Source organism: Danio rerio, chromosome 14 (assembly GCF_049306965.1).
Source record: "Danio rerio strain Tuebingen ecotype United States chromosome 14, GRCz12tu, whole genome shotgun sequence".
NCBI classification, from domain to species: Eukaryota; Metazoa; Chordata; class Actinopteri; order Cypriniformes; family Danionidae; genus Danio; species Danio rerio.
This window is the reverse complement of record NC_133189.1, coordinates 19,173,387-19,194,339: the sequence shown is the minus strand read 5'-3', so window position 1 is coordinate 19,194,339 and position 20,953 is coordinate 19,173,387. Positions and strand designations below refer to the sequence as shown.

The 20,953-nt window shown below is 33.2% G+C and overlaps 2 protein-coding genes across 39 annotated transcripts in view; one reads left to right on the top strand and one right to left on the bottom strand.

Annotated features, from left to right (window-relative positions):
• limch1b (LIM and calponin homology domains 1b) overlaps positions 1–4,875 on the bottom strand; it is a 205,298-nt gene extending 200,423 nt beyond the window's left edge. For 27 of the 34 annotated variants that reach the window (XR_012389672.1, XR_012389670.1, XR_012389671.1 and 24 more), the window contains exon 1: positions 4,549–4,875. Coding sequence is in view for 31 of the 34 variants with exons in the window: in XM_009291003.5 (XP_009289278.2) it covers positions 4,549–4,692 (144 nt within the window). In the remaining 3 variants the exon portion in view is untranslated. Of the gene's footprint in view, positions 1–4,046; positions 4,244–4,548 lie in introns of those variants that run through there. The other 7 variants (XM_073921730.1, XM_073921735.1, XM_073921734.1 and 4 more) reach the window with 1 other exon arrangement.
• A 3,257-nt stretch (positions 4,876–8,132) lies between these two features.
• Positions 8,133–20,953, top strand: part of tcirg1b (T cell immune regulator 1, ATPase H+ transporting V0 subunit a3b) — a 33,238-nt gene continuing 20,417 nt past the window's right edge. For 2 of the 5 annotated variants that reach the window (XM_068213184.1, XM_068213182.1), the window contains exons 1-11: positions 8,133–8,304; positions 11,483–11,602; positions 11,706–11,784; positions 13,223–13,359; positions 13,910–14,006; positions 14,094–14,281; positions 14,784–14,866; positions 16,466–16,559; positions 16,827–17,039; positions 19,158–19,308; positions 19,384–19,523. In XM_068213184.1, the coding sequence (XP_068069285.1) occupies positions 11,486–11,602; positions 11,706–11,784; positions 13,223–13,359; positions 13,910–14,006; positions 14,094–14,281; positions 14,784–14,866; positions 16,466–16,559; positions 16,827–17,039; positions 19,158–19,308; positions 19,384–19,523 (1,299 nt within the window). In that variant the 5' untranslated portion in view covers positions 8,133–8,304; positions 11,483–11,485. 5 annotated transcript variants of the gene reach the window in all.

The window sequence follows — 20,953 nt, the reverse complement described above, 5'->3', positions numbered from 1 at the left end:
TGAACCACCTCAAGACGGGGGTGATTTATAATTGCAACAAAGTGTTTAGAAGCATTAAAAGTGTTCAAAAGAAGATGTTTAATATCTTTACAAACATTGACGCAGAGACTGTTTAGATGCATGTAACTGATGAGAAGATGACTGTGTGATGTTGACTGTATGATGACCGAAATGGCCTTAAACAGCAGGCACATGACGTCAACATGGTGTCAGACTGATGTTGTACCACAACGTCTTGGGAACGTTGCATTTTGTTTTGAAATAAAAATCAGTTTAACGCCAGGCCGACGACAATGTCCAACATCCAACCTAAAAATTAACGTCTATTGATGTCACAGCTTGATGTTGCTTGGACATTACCACGATGATGTCTATCAGACGTTGGATTTTGGTTGCCATACCTGACGAATAAATCTCAGTATTTTACGTCAATATAACGTTGGTTTAAAATGTTGGCTCACCATTGGGTTTTCGTCCCTTTCCAACACAACCTAAAACCAACCAATTATCAACATCGTTTGACGTTGTTATTGGACATCAAAATAAGATTGTCCTTAGACGCTGGCTAGACATTAAATTTTGGTCACCTGACGTCACAACCAAAATCTAACCTAATATTAATCTTAATGACGTTGTGTGCCTGCTGGGCAATAACTAAATGCACTACAGAATGTTACGTTTACACACATCTACAAATTACATACTCACTACTCACGAGTACTTTTGAAAAATCTACATTTTACTCATACTTTGAGTAATATTCACAACAGATACTTTGACTGTACTTGCACTAAATTTTTAGGCAAGTAATGATACTTTTACTTAAAGTATGATTTTTCCTAACTCTTTCCACCACTGCTTAAAGTTATGCAAGTTAAGTCTACACACCAAGAAAAGAGGGTTACTTTTCATTTAGACACTGACAGAACCTTTTGTACTTTTCATACTGTATGTCATCAACATCATAATTCACATGAACTTTGTTGCTGTCAAAAAGACAATCTCTTAATGTATCCACAAAAATCTTTAGTTTTGGGATAAGTATTATGGGATTCATCCAGCACTGAAGAACAGTGTCGGTCAGATCCATTATAAAACAACTTTGATACGTGTAATAACATGTGGAACAAGTTTACATTTGCTTAAGTAGGTTGACATAGGTGCTAGATGAAAAATAACATGAGACACACCTTATCCCTACGCTGTGAAAACACACCAGTTTCGTACAAAAATCACAGGAGCCCCACACAATGGACACAAAAGCTTTGCTACACTGAGCTCCGCTTACAAAAGCCTCTAGCTGAGGTGTGTGCTTTTCAATAAACAGTTATTTGGGGCATCTGGCACTGTGGTATGACCATTGCAAGTCAACCTGAATGAAATAGACATTGTTAATGGTCAAAGACAGTTAAGCATTTCAGTATAAGCATTTCTGGAAGCGTTTTCCAGTGTTTTTTTTATTTATTTATTTACGGTTGTGAATTGCATTATGAGGCCTTAATCTCTGCTCGGTTTACTTTTTATGTTGAAAATATCACTCTACTGTGACTTTTATTGAGGTTTTAGGCAGTAGGTAGTGCTGTCGCATCACAGCAAGAAGGTCACTGGATCGCTGGTTCGAACCTCGGCTCAGTTGGTGTTTCTGTGTGGAGTTTGCATGTTCTCCCTGCATTCTCGTGGGTTTCCTTCAGGTGCTCCGGTTTCCCCCACAATCCAAAGACATGGGGTACAGGTGAATTGGATAGGCTAAATTTTATGTAGTGTATGTGTGTGTATGTGTTTGTGTGGATGTTTCCCAGAGACGGGTTGCGGCTGAAAGGGCTTCCGCTGCATAAAAACTTGCAAAATGCAATTCAAAAGCATAAATAAATTGGGGGGAAAAATAAAAACATGAATCACAAAATACAGTCTAAACTGCTAATTTACAGATATTTATTTTTAAGTGTATATTGCAAGAGTTTGAGTTACATTGTTCTGTTGAATTGCTTAAAAATGCACCATATAGTTTCATAGATTCATCCACAACCAATCTACCCTGCCAATGAATAGCTACTTTATCTAGGTAATAAATTGTACTCCTCTTTCTAAATGAACCCGACTATTACAACAAACAAATATGATAACATTCTAAAATTAACTAACATCAAATAGCTATGAGAGTTATTGTGAGCCACACATTAGTCTAAAGGTAAAACCATGTACAGTATACATGCAGAGCAGAGCAAAGTGAATGCTCATTATTTCTGGTGACATGCTATAATTCTCTATTTATTTATTTAAATGCCTTATTTTATAATTACGTAAAAACTTTTTCTCAAGTCTCTTTCCATCCAGTAAACAACTGATGAACAGAATTAAGCCAACAACCTTTATCTCATAGGAATAGTTCACCCAAAAATTAACATTTCAGACCATATAAGCCTTTTTTAATTGGACTTTTTCTGTAGTGGAACATTAAAGATGCTCTTTTACTGGTACCATGACTCTTAGTGATGAATGAACAGCAGTCAACAGCTACTGAACAACTATACAGATACAATAATAAAAAACCCATGGTAAATGAAGATTAATACCTGTGGTTTATGACAATGCATCAAGGTCTCATGAATAGGCCCACACGGAATCTGTGCGCGCAGAATTCCGCAGTTTTTTCGATAATTCAGATAATTCTGTTTATTTACTTGAGTAAATGTGTGTAAATCTAAATTTATTTAGTTTTTTAATTAACTACAGTAATATTTTTTGCCTAATATGAAAATGTTCATCTCATTTATGTACAATGCAGTTTGAAAAGTAATATTTTCTGTCTTTTAGTAGATACACGAGACTTGCTTTGTTTACCAAATAAAGTGAATCTAATTTGATTTGCAATTTAAACAATAAATAAGTCAAAAAGGTATTATTTTTTATTTCACGTTTAAGGTTTTAGTTATTACACTCGCAAAATATTTTTGCAGAAATCCGCAAAAAGCAAAAAACGTCCGCAGATTCCTTCTGGCCATGCTCATGACTTGAAACAATCAGTCTGTGCAAAAGATGGAAGACTATTTACAATTACCTTTAATCTGCAAACTTCCTGATGCATTTGTGTGGTGGCAAATTTACACTTGAGCTAGTGCTATTTGTAACATTTAGAATAATAAGCAATTTTTTTCTTTACAACAAGTGTCCTCTTTCTCCACTATAAACAAACAGTGAATAAACTCTAGAGAGTATGATTGTGAGCATACGGCATGACAATATGGGTGCCAAGACTGTAAACTAAAAGTAATAATGTGTTAATAACATAAAATTTTTGCACAGACTTATTGTTTCACTTCATAAAACCTCAATTTATCAACAACTGCCCAGGGTACTAATTTGGTTTGTTTGTTAATTTAATCTCAGTGTTCTGGTAGCTAAAGTCGCAAGCTAAAGCTAAAGTCTCTTTTTATGAATCAGCATAAATTCAGCTAATAATCTTAACCCCCGAAAAATACTTTATCGTTTAAACTCCCTCAAGTGCTTAAAATTTTTACGTGTAAATTTCTTCTTTTAAACACACACACACACAAAAAAAAAACTTTTATTTTAAAGAATGCCAGTTGCTGCAACCCATTAGACCTACATAGTAAAAAAAAATGGTTATGGAAGTCAGTGGGTTAACAACAGGAAAATGAAAATCAAATAGGTTTTGAACAAGTTAAAGGTTTCATTTATGGCTGAACTACTGTATCCCCTACATTTCTAAAACAATTATGGCCTAAGTGTGAGTATATTAACAGCAAGTTTTCATTTTTGGGAGAACTATACCTTTAAATTCCGAATTATATCAAGTATAATCTTACAAAATGAATTATTCAGCACACAAGGTCAAAAACAAACAAACAAACAAATCCTGTGGGAATGCCAACATAATGTAATTTCTACATTCATTTAGAATCATTCCTAAAGGGATCAACAACTTCAAAAATCCAACTGGATTTAAACTAATTCTGAAATAATTATCTGGGATAAATAAAACAGGAATTCAGCTAAATCAGTAAGGGCTTTTTCGTTATTCTTACCTGATGTCCTGACATGTTTGTTGTCATTATGAGTAATTCGGCAGTATTAAAGGAATTCCACTGATACTTTAGGATTAAACCTCCAATGTATATAAATATGTCAACAAAACAAAACTGAACCTAATTCCAGTGTATTTATTTTAACTCTAAAATCAACATTGCTAGATGACACCTTGGTACACAACAACAAGCCAATTGATTAAACTGACATTCTGAGGCACTGTTGTATTACTGAACTTCGACCTTCCTCGAGGATTCTAATTTGATCCCATTATGAGTGGTAGCCATTCCATTGACATTCCTTCCTGTTTTCTTTAAGCCACATGACAGCTAATTATGTCAACAGGTGACACTTATATCCATAAACAGCATCAATCCACACAGCAGACAGCAGGTACATGCTCGTGTCCTGTTAAACCTGACACAAATCTTGCAAAGCTCCAGCACGCGCACGCATCATACATGGTATTCCTAAATAACGCAGTGTCATGACGTCACGCACCTCTATCCATCTCTGCGCCTCACGGACAGCGGGTTCGGGCGCCGGTTCGGTCTGATGATGTTGATGGTGATGGTGTTGGTGGTGGTGGTGATGATGAGCCTGCAGAGGAAGATGCCGTCCTGCATCTGAAGCTGGACTCGCCATTTAGAAGTGGTGCCTTAATGTAAGCCCTGTTTACGCCCGATGAGAGACGGAAAGTCACGCAACTCGCCAGGTAAAGTTATTTCAGGACTCTGTGTGTCGTGACGCAGAGCTGCGCTGCTGCCGCACTCGCGGATGAGCTGAGAGACGCAAGAGCGCCGCCGACCCGCTGGTGGGGCTCACGGCAGCCAATCAGAACGCAGCATTGCTTCTTAAGGCGGCCCTTTAGCCAAATCAGCCAATCAGAGGTGAGATTTACTTCCCAGCGCCGCCCTACGCACGCCTACTTTACACACCCTACTCCAATGCCCTAATGTGATAAGAACTTTATTAATTAACACATGTACGGATCAATAGTTGAGATATATTTAAATATTCGAACAGTCCCAGTAGCTGGACACTAATTGATTCATAAAATTGCAATATAAAATGTTTTTTTTTTACAATTTTTTTAATAATATGTTTTTTCTATTTGGAATTATTTATTAAATAAACCTTGTTATTTTGTTGCTGGTAATTGCAGGTATGTTTGTCCATAATTGACACAAAATCAAACATTTTTAGATTAATAATAAATGTATAAATATTTTATATCAATGTATCTCTCTCTTTTTTTTTAAATAAATAATTTATGACACACTCTCACTTTATTGGCTTTCTTCCTACTTTATCAGGGACCCCTAATTTATTATTTTTTTTATTATTATTATCATTATTATTCAATTTTATGTTTTTTTTTCCAAATATAAAATCCTAGCACTCCACATTTGGCTCCCGGTGTTCCCAGGACAGGGCCAGTTAACGAAATCAGTGGCCAATGTCATTCATTTAACCTCTGATTGGATAGTTGGGTTAGATGCTGTAATGCCATCTAGTGGAATTAACTGGCCTTTAAGGTATTAGTCTGCACATCTTAATAAAACGTAAGATTAATAGGCATAATGCTTTCTCTAAATGTGTATGTAAAGTTCACTGCTTGTTTATGTCATTTCTTGCCAATGTTAAGCATTGCATTTTTACCATTGCCAAAGTATCTCATACTTCATAGACATGTGTCCATTTGTTTTGTGATTAAATACACAGATTTTCTGAGTGGATGTGAAAAATTTTCTTAGAAAAAAAACAAACATTGTATTTAAGTTACAACATTTTGATATTTACATTTATTATTTAAATACATGCAAAAATATCTTTCTACAATTTTTTATTATTATGGGAAAGTTTTACATACATAAAAAATAGACTGGATCAAAGGCAATTTTTGTTCATTTCCTTCAAGAGACTAAGGACCAAGTTTGGAGAATACTAATAATAAAAAAGCAAAGAAGACTTGTAATATTCTAAAGGAATATAATATTTTTTTAATTACTGAATGTTTTATGTACACTCTGGCATATAGTTTTGTATATTAATGTATAATTCTGTATTTGTTGTTAATATAAATAAATAAATAAATAAATAAATAAATAAATAAATAAATAAATAAATAAATAAATAAATAAATTTTAAAAACCTCCATATGATGTATTAACTGTTACTTTTCTAAGCGCTGATTAGTGTGAAATCTGTGGACCAATCAGTTGATGTGTTTATAGCCCAAATAAGAAAATCGCTTTCTTTTAGGTTTAGGCACATGCACACATAGGGCTCAACCTGTGCAGTAGGCATGCCCTTTTTAGTCTTGGATAGTAAGTGCCCTTCCAAAATGATCTGACGTGCCCTTGCCACATACTTTTACACAACTTTTACCATTGCCATGTGTACTATTTTATATTTTTCCATTTATAATGCAACCAGAAAGTCTTCATACAGTTAGCTGATGTATTGTAAAGATTGATCACCCATTAGGCTGTGACCATGATGCAGAGCGCTGCAATTAATGGATGTATGGGTGCTAAAATAATATAGTGTACAGTGTGATATGCTATTATGTACATGACAATATGTTCTCATTGCTAAAGGGTCAAATCATATCACCACTGTAATGAACTCAAATTAAGCTGGACTGGACTCTATGTCCTGTCGCTCTCACTGGTAAACCATGATTGATCATGATCTTATCAGAGAATGCTGTTCTTCATCCTATTCTTCATCCTTCTCTTCTTCATGTTACAAATCCTGCTCCTCATTTTGTTTCTCTTTAGGTCCTCCTCGTCATCCTCTGTCTTTCTCTTTCCAGCCTTATTCTTATGCTCTTATTCTCTATTATTGTTTACATACATTTTTTAAAACCAATAGCTTGACTTTTAACTTATTTACAGGCCTTTTCCAAAGCCACGATTGGCTGGTGGTTCATGAGCTATGAGTGAATGTGAGGTACTTTAATGCGTCAATTAGAGAGTTTTAATGTGTTCTTTAAAGAGAAAAAATATATTAATTTGAAAACTGATTGAAAGACTAAGATTTATTGTATAGTTTTGCAGTTTTGGTGTGTGGTTTTGTGTTTGAGGGTCAGGTTTCAGAAATTGTGTAACAAGTAAAATTTTGTGTTTAAGCAATGGAACAAAAGAACTGGTACAGACCTTTAGTTTCTGAAGGTTTTTCATAATTTAACTGAAATTTGTTTTTCAGACGCATAAGTTGACATAGGTGTTATACAATAACATAATTACATTTTGAAAAACACCCAGATATCTTGAAACTCTTGACAAACTAAAGGCAAATCTGTGAAGTTTTTATGCTTACATGAACAGTAGTATGAGTCAAAACTGGGTTTGATTCAATGGGAAATTCCTTTCTGAACAAAATCTATTATCTTTTTTTTAAGGAACATATTACAATATGGTAGAGTAACAGAAAATTGCAAGAGCCAGAATATAGACTGTACCCCAAACACAATAGCCTACATACTTAAAAGAAACACAACAAAAAATGTAATATCGGTATTTAGAAGCATAATCTAATCGTTTTAACAACATTTTTTATTATGTGTTTTTTGTTTTGTTTTGCTTTGCTTTTTATTGAAGAATTCTATTAATCTTTGTGTAACTTACTCCATTGAAATAGCACATTTGTCAGTTAAAACAGTGCTCAGTACATTATTTTGGAGATTCCTGGAGAAATGAGGAATGATATGAATTCAGAATATGGATTAGTGTAAAGATTAAAAAGCATACATCTTTAAATTGATTAGTTTTAAAAGATAAAGTATCAAAAAGAAACGTAGACAAAAAAATGAAGATACCTTTAGGTTGCAAACATTTTGAGCAATAGATTGAATAGATGTAGCACTCTAGCGCCCTCTGAAGGAATTCAAACCTATATTGTCATATTTATACTTTCTCAAAAAATAATACATGAGAATAATAATAAAAATAAATACATAAAGGTATAATAAAAAATAGCATAATGATGATAATAATAATAATTTTCATAAAGCAGTACGTGCTTTTGCCTTGGGGGAAGCAGCCTTGAAGTTTGACCGTGAAGTCACGTGATGAGCTGCAGTAACGTGACTGTCTAAAACAAACGGGAAGTTCGTGATTCACTCTCACACTACAGCTGTTTAAACCTTATTCTTTCAAGAAGAAACGCCGTTGGAAGACGTTCACTGACAACGGCTAAAAGTCAACCTTTGTCGCTGTCGGTGCTCCATTATCGGTGTTTTATCATCCGGTAAGTTTGCAGATCATGGTGGTTGTTTATACTCGTGTTTTGTATGCTGGCTACATGGTTTGATACACGGTTTGCTGTATATCTACATATATAATCTTTTGTTTAATGATTCTGAAGTCATGTATTTTGCTTAGTGCGTTTTATGAGTTTTATAGTTTGAGGGAACGAAAATGAAACATTGTTGTGCTAGCATGCAAATGAAGAGAGAAAATGAGCCATTGTTCTGTAATGAACTGAGGGTTTGTAGTGGATTCAATCATTTAAAGTAGTTTGTCTGATTATGCAGTGCAATTCGTCTAAAGAGAGGAACTTTAGTATTGATTTCAGAGTTTATCAAAGTCAGACTGGATAGAAATTATTTCATTGGGGTAAAGTCACATTCCTCAACTTTTTAAAGTTTACAATTTGTGACATGCTACTTTAAATACTTAAAACATAAATATCATTGCATGTAAGTATGGAAACTTCAAAACAACATTAGTATTATTTAATTAACTGTAAACAATGTTGTACTTTGATAGTCATAGGCTAATATGGTTTTACTATTTAGAATGTCCAAAGAAAATTTCTGAACTTAAGTTTAGAAGGTGAATGTCTGAATGTGCGAATATAAAATCAACTTTACCTCAATAATGATTTCTTGTATAATTGTGCATTCAGTAACCTAACATTTACGTGAATTATTTATTTTTTTTAAACGTGCCCATTTATGTCTATCATCTACTAAAGAAGTTGGTTGTCAAGACCTGTGAAGATGCATGTGATCAAAAAGGAAATCACATGTCTAGATGCCACCTCCACAGTCAAACATGACCCAGAAGGTGTTTGTGAAAAACTAGTTTGATAAATATACTGTTTAAACATTACAAAGGGCACGACTTTTTGTTAAATAAATAAAGCAGAAATGTACAATATGGGTAGTTCACAGATAACATTTTTTTCTATTTCAGATTTCAAGTTTACATGACAGTGTAAGGCAGAGGTGCCCAAACTTTTTCTTATGAAGGGCCAAACTTGACTGAGGATGGCGCCGTGGCCAAAGCTAAATATACCAAACTGTATTACATTAAAGGTGCCCTGGTAACTTCCTAATTTAATAATAATAACACAAACTTTGAAAAAATGCTTTAACTGTAATAATCTTTATATATATATATATATATATATATATATATATATATATATATATATATATATATATATATATATATATATATATATATATATTACATTTTATAGTTTACTTGCAATAAAACCATAAACAATTTCATTTATAACACAATGGAGTTTAATGTTTTTTTAAGCACAAAAACAAAACAAAAATCATTTAATAGTGAAATGAATGTAGCCATGGGCCAGTATAAGTTTAACACGGTATGATAACATTAGATAAAAAAAAAAAATACCACGGTTTCAGCGTATTGTGATTACTCCTCTAAAATAAGTTATTTTAAATGTCTTAGTAAAAAAAAACAACAACAATTTTTTCCCTATTGAACACAATATATTTTATTTAAGGAAACATTTATAATATTTTAGAACTGTAAACATGTCAGGCTAAATAATTAAAATAAATCATTGACTTCTGCTCTTTTCATTAGTTTCAGAAGAGCATTTATTTACAACACATCAAAAAACCTTACATGTAAACATGCATAACCTTACATATACTTTAGGAACGGTATAACAGAAAATTTGACAGAAACCCTGATTTTGAATCATGGTAAACCTTGAAAACCGTTATCGTCCCATGCATATGTGTCCTAATAGTGTTTTTAGCAACGTGCCACATATATATCTGTCAAGGTCTAAAAAATATTATGTGTTTTAGCGATTCATGACACTTTAAAAATCTGGGAAATTCACATTTAATTGAAACATTAAATTTCAGTTTTTCCTTTTTTTTTTGTAGCTCAGCATTTAAACAAACAAACAAACAAACAAACAAAGGGTTATGTAAAATTAGAAATGACAATCTCTGTTTGAGGGATTAGCCCTAACCTTCCCCACTGTTTGTCCATTTCTTGTGCGATTAGTTGGCAGGCCAAATCAAAGGTTACCTTGGACCAACACTTGCCCGCAGGCACCTAGTTTGGGAATCTCTGGTGTAAGGGAACATGTGAAGCTTATGCACTGAATTAGGGTTCCTTTTTGTATTTTTATCTTATTTTTATATTCAAGTTTATCTGTATAGTGCTTCTCACAATAGTTCTTGTTGTAAAGCAGTTTACAAAAGCTGCACAGTATTGCATTACAGTAAAAATCAGAAAAGTTAGCATTATTATAGTTACCTTTAAACATATCATTAACTTAAAGGGGTAGTTCCCCAAAAATTTAAATTTGCTCACCATTTACTCACCCTTGAATGATTCTAAGGTTTATGTGTTTTCTGTTTCCTTTTCTGGTAAATTAACACAAAAGAAGATAGTTTGAAAAATGTTAGAAGCTTTTACTCCTATATTAGCAAGAAGAAGAAAAAAAAACAAAGACCATGGAAGTCAGTGGTTACTGGTTTCCAATGTTTTTCAGAATAGCTTCTATTGTGTTCAACAGAAAAAAAGAAAGGTTAAGTAAATCTTTTAATTTTTAGCTTTGAATGAACTAGTCCTTTAAATGGTCTTACGATATGACAGATGTACACACATTCCCTACATGTTCTGTTATATGGAGCAAATTTTAACAGAATACATAATAAAAAGAGAGGAAAACAGTGAGACAAAATACTGTTTAAAATGCTTAATGGTTGACAATATTTTACAACCATCATTTTAGTAGAGATGACAAATGTTTTGATGTAATTTATGCTAAAATATTAAAGTGTTTTTTTTCAAGAGGGCTTAAATTTGACCCATATAACCCGTGATTTTAAAGTCATTTTATCAAGGTGAAATTATGAAATGTGGAAAAACCCCAGAGAGGAACAAAGACTCATGTTCACATTTTCTGACTCAAAGCAAAAGAGGAAGTGCTTTGTCTGCTCACAAAACAATTTTATGAATGCATCCCCTTTTCCAAAAGCAGAATAACCTGATGTTGCCTTGTACTGTACATTTGTGATTTCATGATTATCTGTATTCCATGACATCTGTATTTATGATTATTTATGCACATTTCTTTCCACTGCATGCACACAAGTAGCAAAATTGACAAAGCTTGACTTATCTTGTGTGCGTTTCAGGTCATGGGGTCTCTTTTCCGCAGTGAAGAGGTCTGTCTGATACAGCTTTTCCTCCAGTCTGGATCGGCTTACAACTGCGTCAGTGAACTGGGAGAGCTGGGAATAGTGGAGTTCAGAGATGTGAGAGGACTTTTGTTCACTATTGTTTTGTTCATGCAAACAACCTTACATTGGCTTGAATAACATTTGCAATAAAATGAGGTTTCTCTGTTTGAAATCTTAGCTAAATCCAAATGTGAACGCGTTCCAGAGGAAGTTTGTGAATGAAGTGAGGAGATGCGAGGAGCTGGAGAAAACATTCGGTGAGTCTTTCTGTTTTATTGTTTTTGCTGTTGCATTATTTTGCATATTCTTCTTCTGATAGTGCCGTGCAGGAATTATCCATGTACATTATTGCAAAGAGGTCAGTGCTCAAGGTCAAGAGTTGCTTTTTTTTAAGCTTCCTCTGCCTTTGGAGCAATTTGATCACACAGCTGTAAAAACCAGTGTTTCACAATAGCCAGATAACTAAAGCTATGCAGTTTTCCATATTGCTGCACATGAAGTGAGTTTTTTAAAATGTTTGCGAGTTGTTTATTTACATTTATTATTTATAACTTTTAAGGTTTATTTAAGATTTATTATTAAGTAATATATTTAAGAGAAAATTTTTTTAAAAACAAGCAAAAAATCTGCCAATGCGGTAAATAATCTTGTTTTTCGTTTTAAGATAAGATTAGTTTGCTTACTCCATTGGTAGATTGTTTTGCTTATTTTATGGAAAAACTCACTTAATTTTGACATTATTTCTTTAAACATGACTCTTTTTTTTTTTTTTTTTTTTTTGCTTGTCTAGAAAATGTTTTGTGATTCAGGAGTTTTTAGATATTTAGACTAGAAACAAGACAAAATATAAATAAGAGGAAGAAAAGCATATTTGCAGTGTATTAGTGATATTTTTAAACCAATAGCCCAAAATTTGTTGTATGGGTCAAAATTATAGTTTTTTTTTCTTTTACGTCAAAAAATCATTGGAATATTAAATAAAGATCTTGTTCAATTAATATGTTTTGTATTTCCTACTGTAAATATATCAAAACGAAATTGTTTATTAGTAATATGCATTGCTAACCAGTAAGCACTTCGTTTAGACATTTTTAAAGACTATTTTATTTGCACCCTCAGTTTCCATATTTACTAATTGTTAAATATTTGTTCAATTGTTCATACCCTAGGTATGAATTGTGGGCCAAGGTCACAAGAAGTAATATAACATTGCTACATACAAAGAGCACCATGTAGAGCTTGTTAAAAGGAAACTTGCAAAGTATCGCCTGTAATGGATGCTTGTAACTTTTTACCACAACTTAAAATAACCCACTTAAATACTCTAACCACTTTCGAATTAAAGATAACTCAACAGATTGTTGTGGTTTAAATTCAGTTTGCTATATATTTATGCATTTCCAATACTTGTAATGAAAATAACTGTTACAGTGATCTTTTTTTTAGTCAATTCTACAAAATTAATATGCATGCATTATTAATCGGCTACTGATATTTTGCAGAAAAGTACAAAAGATACACAATCAGTTAATAATGACAGCAGCATCTCTTATCTTGCAGAGCTGTATCACACAAACTCAGAATTGGTGGAGTACTGTTTTGTACCCCAATTACTAAAGTAAAACTGTAAATTGCAATTTATGCTGATTTGAATGTTGTTGTTTATTTTTTTTACATTTCTTTTCTTTGTTCCAGCATTTTTGGAACAGGAGATTAATCGCAGTCTCTCTCAGAAACTGCAGCCACCCATTCCCATGCCTCCAGCCCCTCAGCCCAGAGAACTGCTCACCATCGAGGAGGAGAGCGAGCGCTTGGCCCGGGAGCTCAGGGAGGTTTGTCACTTTTATTTTTTATTAATGAAAAATTTTCATTAATGTTTTAATATTAATATTATAAAATATTTTCATATTTTTCATTAATTCCTCAAATATGGGCAGAGTTCCTTTTCTCTCTCTTAATCATGGTTGAAAACTGCATACAAATGAATTCTATTCGCTTTCTTAATGTTAATTAGTTAAACTGAACTATAAGTTGAATTCCAGTGCTTCTTGTATGACTGAGTATTTTTTTTTCCACTGTCATTTTTTTAATCCTTAAACAGTAGTTTACCCCAAAATAAAAAAAATAAAAACTCACTATTTACTGACTCTCTCTATTGGTTTCAAACATTTATGACTTTCTTTTTATTTAAAATTGAACAAAAAAGAACATATATATTTTTAAGAATGTTATTAACCTTTAACCATTGATTACCAGTTTCTAGCATTTTTCAAATTATATTCATTTGAAAGAAACTCTGTGAGCGTTTTGACATTTATAATGGGTGAACTGTCAATTAAGTTTTGTTTCAAGCTATTTTTGTGTTTTCACACACATGTGCAGGTGTCCAGGAACCGAGACAGTCTGCGTTCTCAGTACACTCAGTTGTGTCAGTACAGAGGGGTTTTAAAGCAGACACATTCACTCACAGCCTCACAGGTAGAAATACTTTCTGTCACAATTTCTCCATTTCCACATGTGCATTAGTCAGTGTGGTTCACAAGAGCATGTTTTTCTGTGTCACTGGCCCCTCTGGTCTCGTTCGAGCCAATGGGCCTGGCAGAGAACAGACAGGACGTCAGGCTGAGCTTTGTGGCTGGTGTGGTTCATCCGTGGAAAGTGCCCGCTTTCGAGAGGCTGCTATGGCGTGCTTGTCGTGGTTACATCATTGTGGACTTTCATGAGATGGAAGAAAAACTCGAACATCCTCATACTGTGAGAAACCAAATTATAAATGAATATTATTAGGTTCCCTTGTGATGTACAGTTAGGTCCATAAATATTTAGACATCGATACAATTCTAACATTTTTGGCTTTATACACCAACACAATAGATTTGAAATTAAATGAACAAGACTGTCAGCTTTAATTAGAAGGCATTTACTTCCAATTCAGACAAACAGTGTAGGAATTACAACAGTTTTCATATGTGCCTCCCACTTGTTAGGGGTTTAAAAGTAATTGGACAGAATAATAATCATAAATCAAACTTACACTTTTTAATACTTGGTTGCAAATTCTTTACAGCCTAAAGTCTGGACATCACCAGACGCTGGGTTTCATTCAAGGTCCAAATATTTATGGACCTAACTGTATGTGTACATGTATAATGCATAGCATTATGTTGGTCTTATCACACTGTATGAGCAGCTTTTAAAAATACTCATTAATCAAAATGATTGATTGGGTGTGTGTTTTTTTTTTTTTTTTTCTCAGGATGAGCAGTTGCAATGGACTGTGTTTTTAATCTCTTTCTGGGGAGATCAGATCGGTCAGAAAGTGAAAAAGATCTGTGATTGGTAAGCGATTTGTGTCCTCAATGTGATGGTATGAAAATTAACGATATAATAAAAGGTCATAAAAAAGATATTTAATTACATTTTTTAGTTAATCTCAGTGCTAAATCTGTTTGGCTTTTGATTGTAATTAAGTATATAACATAAAAGTAATTTCTGAACAATATGCTTGTTAAAGTAATTCCTTAGTCATTTATCAGCAGCTTGTAAAAACAGTTGCATGTTATTTTGCCCTTCAGATTATGCCAATTTTAAATTGGAAATATGCTTAATGGACATGTTAGTTACACGAAAATTTTCATATATCTCAGTGTACTCGTATCAAGTGGTTTTTCAGGTGATGGAAAAAGGAAATATTATGCAGAAATGCCATCAAAGCCACACATAAGTCACATGATTATTTTTAAATGAATGACTATGTGTTTTGTTTAGAAACTGTCTTTTTTGGTCATGATTAAACCCTTTTGAATTGTAATAGGATTTCAACAACAACAACAACAACAACAACAGATTGATTTGGTTAACCTGGAAATTTGAATTCTCAGTTCATTAGTAAAACTGGGTACTACAACCTCCCAGACACGCCTCATACAAGGCTACTCTAAGTATAAGAGGATTTGCTTTCAATTACTTTTTCTTTAATGAAATTAATGGCAGCATTATATGAAAAGTTACCAACATCTGTAATCATGATTTTTGGAATCCAATTTTCGGGAACAGAAAACAGGGTTCCAAATGGTTATTGAACTTCTACAATCGCATTGAACATTAAAAGGTCATTGGAAGTCGGGGATTTCTTTTCCTCACTTTTGTTTCTTTAGTTTCCATAGATTATGATTTTTATTTTTTCATACCTTTTTTTTATAGCAAAATGGTAATGGTTTGGCTACTTTTCAGCTCCATTTAATTTCTAATTTATTTTGTTCATCAACTGGTAATTACTTAAGTTAAATCCAGTTACCAGACTCTATCTGTTATCTAAGCCAAACATGTCATGATATTATTGTGTTCTAAAATGTGGAAAAGGGAGCACTTCGAATCCTCGCAAAAAGTACCTCACAATTTTCCATTTGATTATCTGTTGATGTTCTTATAGAGGCTATTAAAGTGCTACAAATTAATTTTCACCCTAAAACCATTTTAAAATTATGCAAAACACAACAACAGCCTGTTTTTTTTTTATTCGTAATAGGAAATTCAGCTTTTTAGTCAGTGAAAGTAAAAAAAATGTGGAAACCCTGAGAAAAATGCCATCATTTTGCAATAGTTTTTTTTATCTACCTTCAAGAAAAAATCACTAAAGCTGTAATGGGAACCATATTACTTTAGCAACAAATGGTAACATCATTATTACTACTAGTAGCAGTTGTTGTTGTTGTTGTTGTTGTTTTTGTTGTAGTAGTAATCACTTCAATATTTACTTTTTTAACTTGTGTTCACTTTGTAAGTTCAATGCAGTTGATATTACAAAAACTCATTGCATTAACAATTGTGACATGTCATTTTGTGAGTTCACCATTAGTACTGTCTTGCATTTTAATATAGAAATCAACAATACAGCTTGCTTTTTATTCCATTTTGCTCTCTTCCTTATATTTATAGCTTCCACACACAAACATTTCCCTACCCTGAGAACCAGGCAGAAAGAGAGGAGACTCTCAATGGACTCAGAGGCCGAATTGAAGACATCAAATCAGTATATATACTTTTTATACCTCAAATACCTTAAAATTTAGACTACATATGTAACTCACTGAATGTTAAGAACAAGCAAAAAAGAAGATTATATTGTTCAAAACACTGGTTATAGCATTTTGTTGTGTTTGTGGTTCTGTTTTATTGCCAAACTCTTTCTTTACCGTTGTTTCTTAAACTGATTTGACTGAAAAACTTGTTTAAGCAACAGTGCTGTCAAGAGTAGTACTAAAATAACTAGCTCTTGTGTGTTGTCTCGTGGCTGTAGGTGATGGGTGAGACGGAGCAGTATATGCAGCAGTTGCTGGTTCGTGCGCTGGCTCGTCTGCCGGAGTGGGTTGTGCAAGTTCAGAAGTGCAAAGCTGTGCAGACGGTGCTGAATCTCTGCAGCCCGTCCGTCACTGATAAATGTCTGATCGCAGAAGCCTGGTGTCCCGTCAGTCAGCTGCCCGCCCTGCAGAGTGCCCTGAGAGAGGGAGGGGTGAGATAACACTTCCACAACACAAGATTATGGTTTTAGCCACATATTGAGTGCCTAAACTACCCTTAGTTGGGTAAACTTCTATTAGGTATGTGAAATATAAATATAAATATATAGAAAATCTATTGTAGTATTTCTAATTTTATTTTCCACCAGAAGGTGTAATGTAAAGAGATTTAATGTTATTTATAGAGAGAAAAATGTCAAGTTTGCAGACACAGTAGCATTAACTTTTTTTTTTTGTTTTTGGAATTTAATGTAGTGGAGTAAAAATAAAAAAAATTTAAAAGGCTTTACATCTTATATTTTAATAAATTATGAAAGGTGTCTATAAAAGTGTTTTTAATATTATTTTTTGTTTAACCTTTCCTCAAGTAACATTGTCTGCTAACATTTTCAAGTGGTAAGGGCCCTATGAAAACCTGTTTTTCTGTTTTGTGACGTTTTTGCTATTGTAATTTTTTAGGAACTCTATTTTTTAAATTATTATATTTTATTTAACCATTTGCAGCGACGCTGTGGCGCAGTAGGTAGTGCTGTGGGCTGGGTCAGTTGGCTTTCTGTGTGGGGTTTGCATGTTCTCCCTGTGTTTGCGTGGGTTTCCTCCGGGTGCTCCGGTTTCCCCCACAGACCAAAGACAAGCGGTATAGGTGAATTATGTAGGCTAAATTGTCCGTAGTGTATGAGTGTGAATGGATGTTTCCCACAGATGGGTTGCAGCTGGAAGAGCATCCGCTGTATAAAACATATGCTGGATAAGTTGGTGGTTCATTCTGTTGTGGCGACCACCTCTATACTTTTATTTATTTTTATTTATCTAAAAACAATTTTCTCTCCCGCCAAGAAATATTGTCTGTGCTGACATTGTTGTTAGGAGCCTATGAACGCCATTATTCTGTTTTGTGGTTAAATTACAATTTAATTAAGTCAGTAAGAAATATCATTTTTCAGGAACACTGTTTTTTTTTATTTAACAATTATATTTTTATTTAACGATTTACAAACGTGCATTCATGCATGGCTTCATACAGAATTATATGAACAAAATCTAAACATCTAGGAATACCAATCCAATCTCTCTAATAACTAAAATACAATCCAGCAATCTAAAAAATCAATTTGTGTTGGGACAACTTGAAGGAATTAAGTTAACTTAATTGTTTTAAGTTCAATCCACCTAAAATTGTAAAACTATTAAGTTGTCATAAAAAAATCAAGAATTGTGTTGTTTCGGCTCATTTTAAATATCATTTGCGTAAGTTTTTGAGTGTACACCTTTTTAAATTTAAAACACATAATGAAAGGCCTCCAGTCCGTCAATAGGCAAGGCAAGGCAAATTTCATACACATTTGTAAATTTAAAGTGCTTTACATAAACAGAGGCAAGTGTATAAGTAAATAAAAACGAATAATAACAGATAAAAAAACAAATAAACTAATAAAAAAACAGATTAAATGTGTTAAAACAGGTTATAAAAGAATGAAAAAAGAAAAGAAAGATATAATATTGTGATCTGTCGGACGTAGCACAGTGCTCATTCACTAAAAGCACAGCTAAACAGATGTGTTTTCAGTCTTGATTTGAAAGCACCTGCATATCTGATCATTTCTGGAAGCTGATTCCAGCAGTGAGGGGCGTAGTAGCTGAAGGCTGACTCACCCTGCTTTGACTGAACTCTTGGAATTTCTAGTTTAAATGATCCTAATGATCTGAGTGATCATTTCTGTAATGTATTGAGGTTCTAGGCCATTTAGTGATATATAGATAAGTAGTGATACTTTAAAATCTGTTCTGAATGTAACTGGGAGCCAGTGTAAAGATCTAAAGACAGGTGTGATGTGCTTTAATTTTCCTGGTTCTGGTCAAAATCCTGGCAGTAGCATTCTGAATGAGCTGAAACTGTCTGACTGTCTTATTGGGAAGGCCAGTAAGGAGTCTATTACAGTAATCCACCCTGCTGCTGATAAAAGCATGAACAAGCTTCCTCTAAGTCTTCACTGGAAACAAAGCATCTAATTCTTGCAATGTTTTTGAGAAGATAGTATGCTGATTTAGTTACTGCTTACATGACTACTGAAACTCAGATCTGATATCTAAACCTTGACTGTCTCTCTCAGAGAAAGAGTGGCAGTAATGTGGACTCTTTCTACAATCGGTTGCCAGCCACTACATCTCCCCCCACCCTCTTCCCAACCAACTCCTTCACCGCAGGATTCCAGAGCATAGTCGATGCTTATGGAGTGGCCAGCTATAGGGAGGTTAATCCAGGTAAAGCAGAACAATGACTTTTAGTAGTTTAAAAGAAGCTTAAATGCATTCTCACACATTCTTCTGCTTCCACAGCTGTCTACACCATCATCACGTTTCCCTTCCTTTTTGCGGTCATGTTCGGGGACGTTGGACACGGCCTACTGATGACCCTGGCAGCTCTATGGATGATTCTGGAGGAAAATGATCCAAAACTGAGGAAAAATACTAATGAAGTAAAAACATGACACATTTACTTCTCTTTTCTTTCCCAAATTTCCATAGGATCATATGTATAAAATTGCTAATTATCAACTGACGCTCTGCAGTCCAATGATTTAAGTAAAAGCAGCTAAACCTGCTTGAAAATTCACTAAATATTGCTAGATACTGTAACAATACTGTACTGTATCATACCTTTTAATTTGTTTTCTTTTTATACAGCCTATTCCGGTTTTAACGAAGACAGATTAAAAAAACTGTTCTCATTTACATATATTTTGGTTTGTTGATCATCAAAAAAAAGATTAAATAATCTGCAAATATATTTGAGTATTACTAAAATATTGTGAAACTTTTATAAAGTTTGTAGGAACGTCAATAAAGCCTCTGAATTTGGTGACAAAATCTCCAAATTTGCTAAATGTTTTTATTAAATTCTTAAGTCTAACGTGCTCTCAAGACCTTTTATAATTATAAATTTAAGAGATTTAAGAAATAAAGATATTTTAAAAATTAAAACTTAGTAAAACAGATGCAACTACACTAACAAATGAAAATAAAATTTATGTGTACTGTGCATATTTATTTTGTATCCACATATAAATACAAACATGTATATACTTGAGAAAATGTTTTATTTATATTTAAAAATTAAATATTTATGTCTAATTCAAATTCTATATAAATATATATTTGTCTTTTTTTGGTTTAGAATTTTTTATTTTATATTTGTAATTTTATATATACACAATATTTGTGCACAGCGAGTACACACTGTGAATGAAAACCTTTATTTTGGATTAATTGCCATTAATCATTTTACATCATTAATCAGGGTGTCCGCTGGGTCTTAACGTCTTATTGTCTTAAGTTTCAAATGCAAAATTTTAGGCCTTAAAAAGTCTTGAATTCACTGAATTATTATGTTGTGTGTCTTAAATCATTTTAAACAGGTCTTAATTTTCCTCTGTCCAAATAATACCTAATCAGTCCAACATCCATCCAATCACCTACAGACAGACAGACAGACCGATAGATAATTTTGTTATTGCAAAGAGATAACCATTATTGGACATTTTACAGCAAAGAAAACTATAAAACAATTACACAATTCCTCATGGTAATTATAGAGCAATTTATCCATTTACATGATCTTCCATTTATACAAAAACTATTTACAGAAGTAAGGGTAAGAAACATGATATTTATAAATAGTCTGGAATAGGCAAGGTTTTATAACAGAAAAGCGTTATGTTGAATGAAGTTATACTCGATCCATTTAGACAAAAAGCCGACAAATATATGTTTTTGACTATTCAAGTAATCATGTCTGTTAGAAATATAATAACTATGTTAAACTTGTTGTTCAAAAAAAAAAAAACATTGTTGAAAAAAGTATATAGAAATAGAGTTTTCTAGTTTTTACATATTGAAATATGTGGCT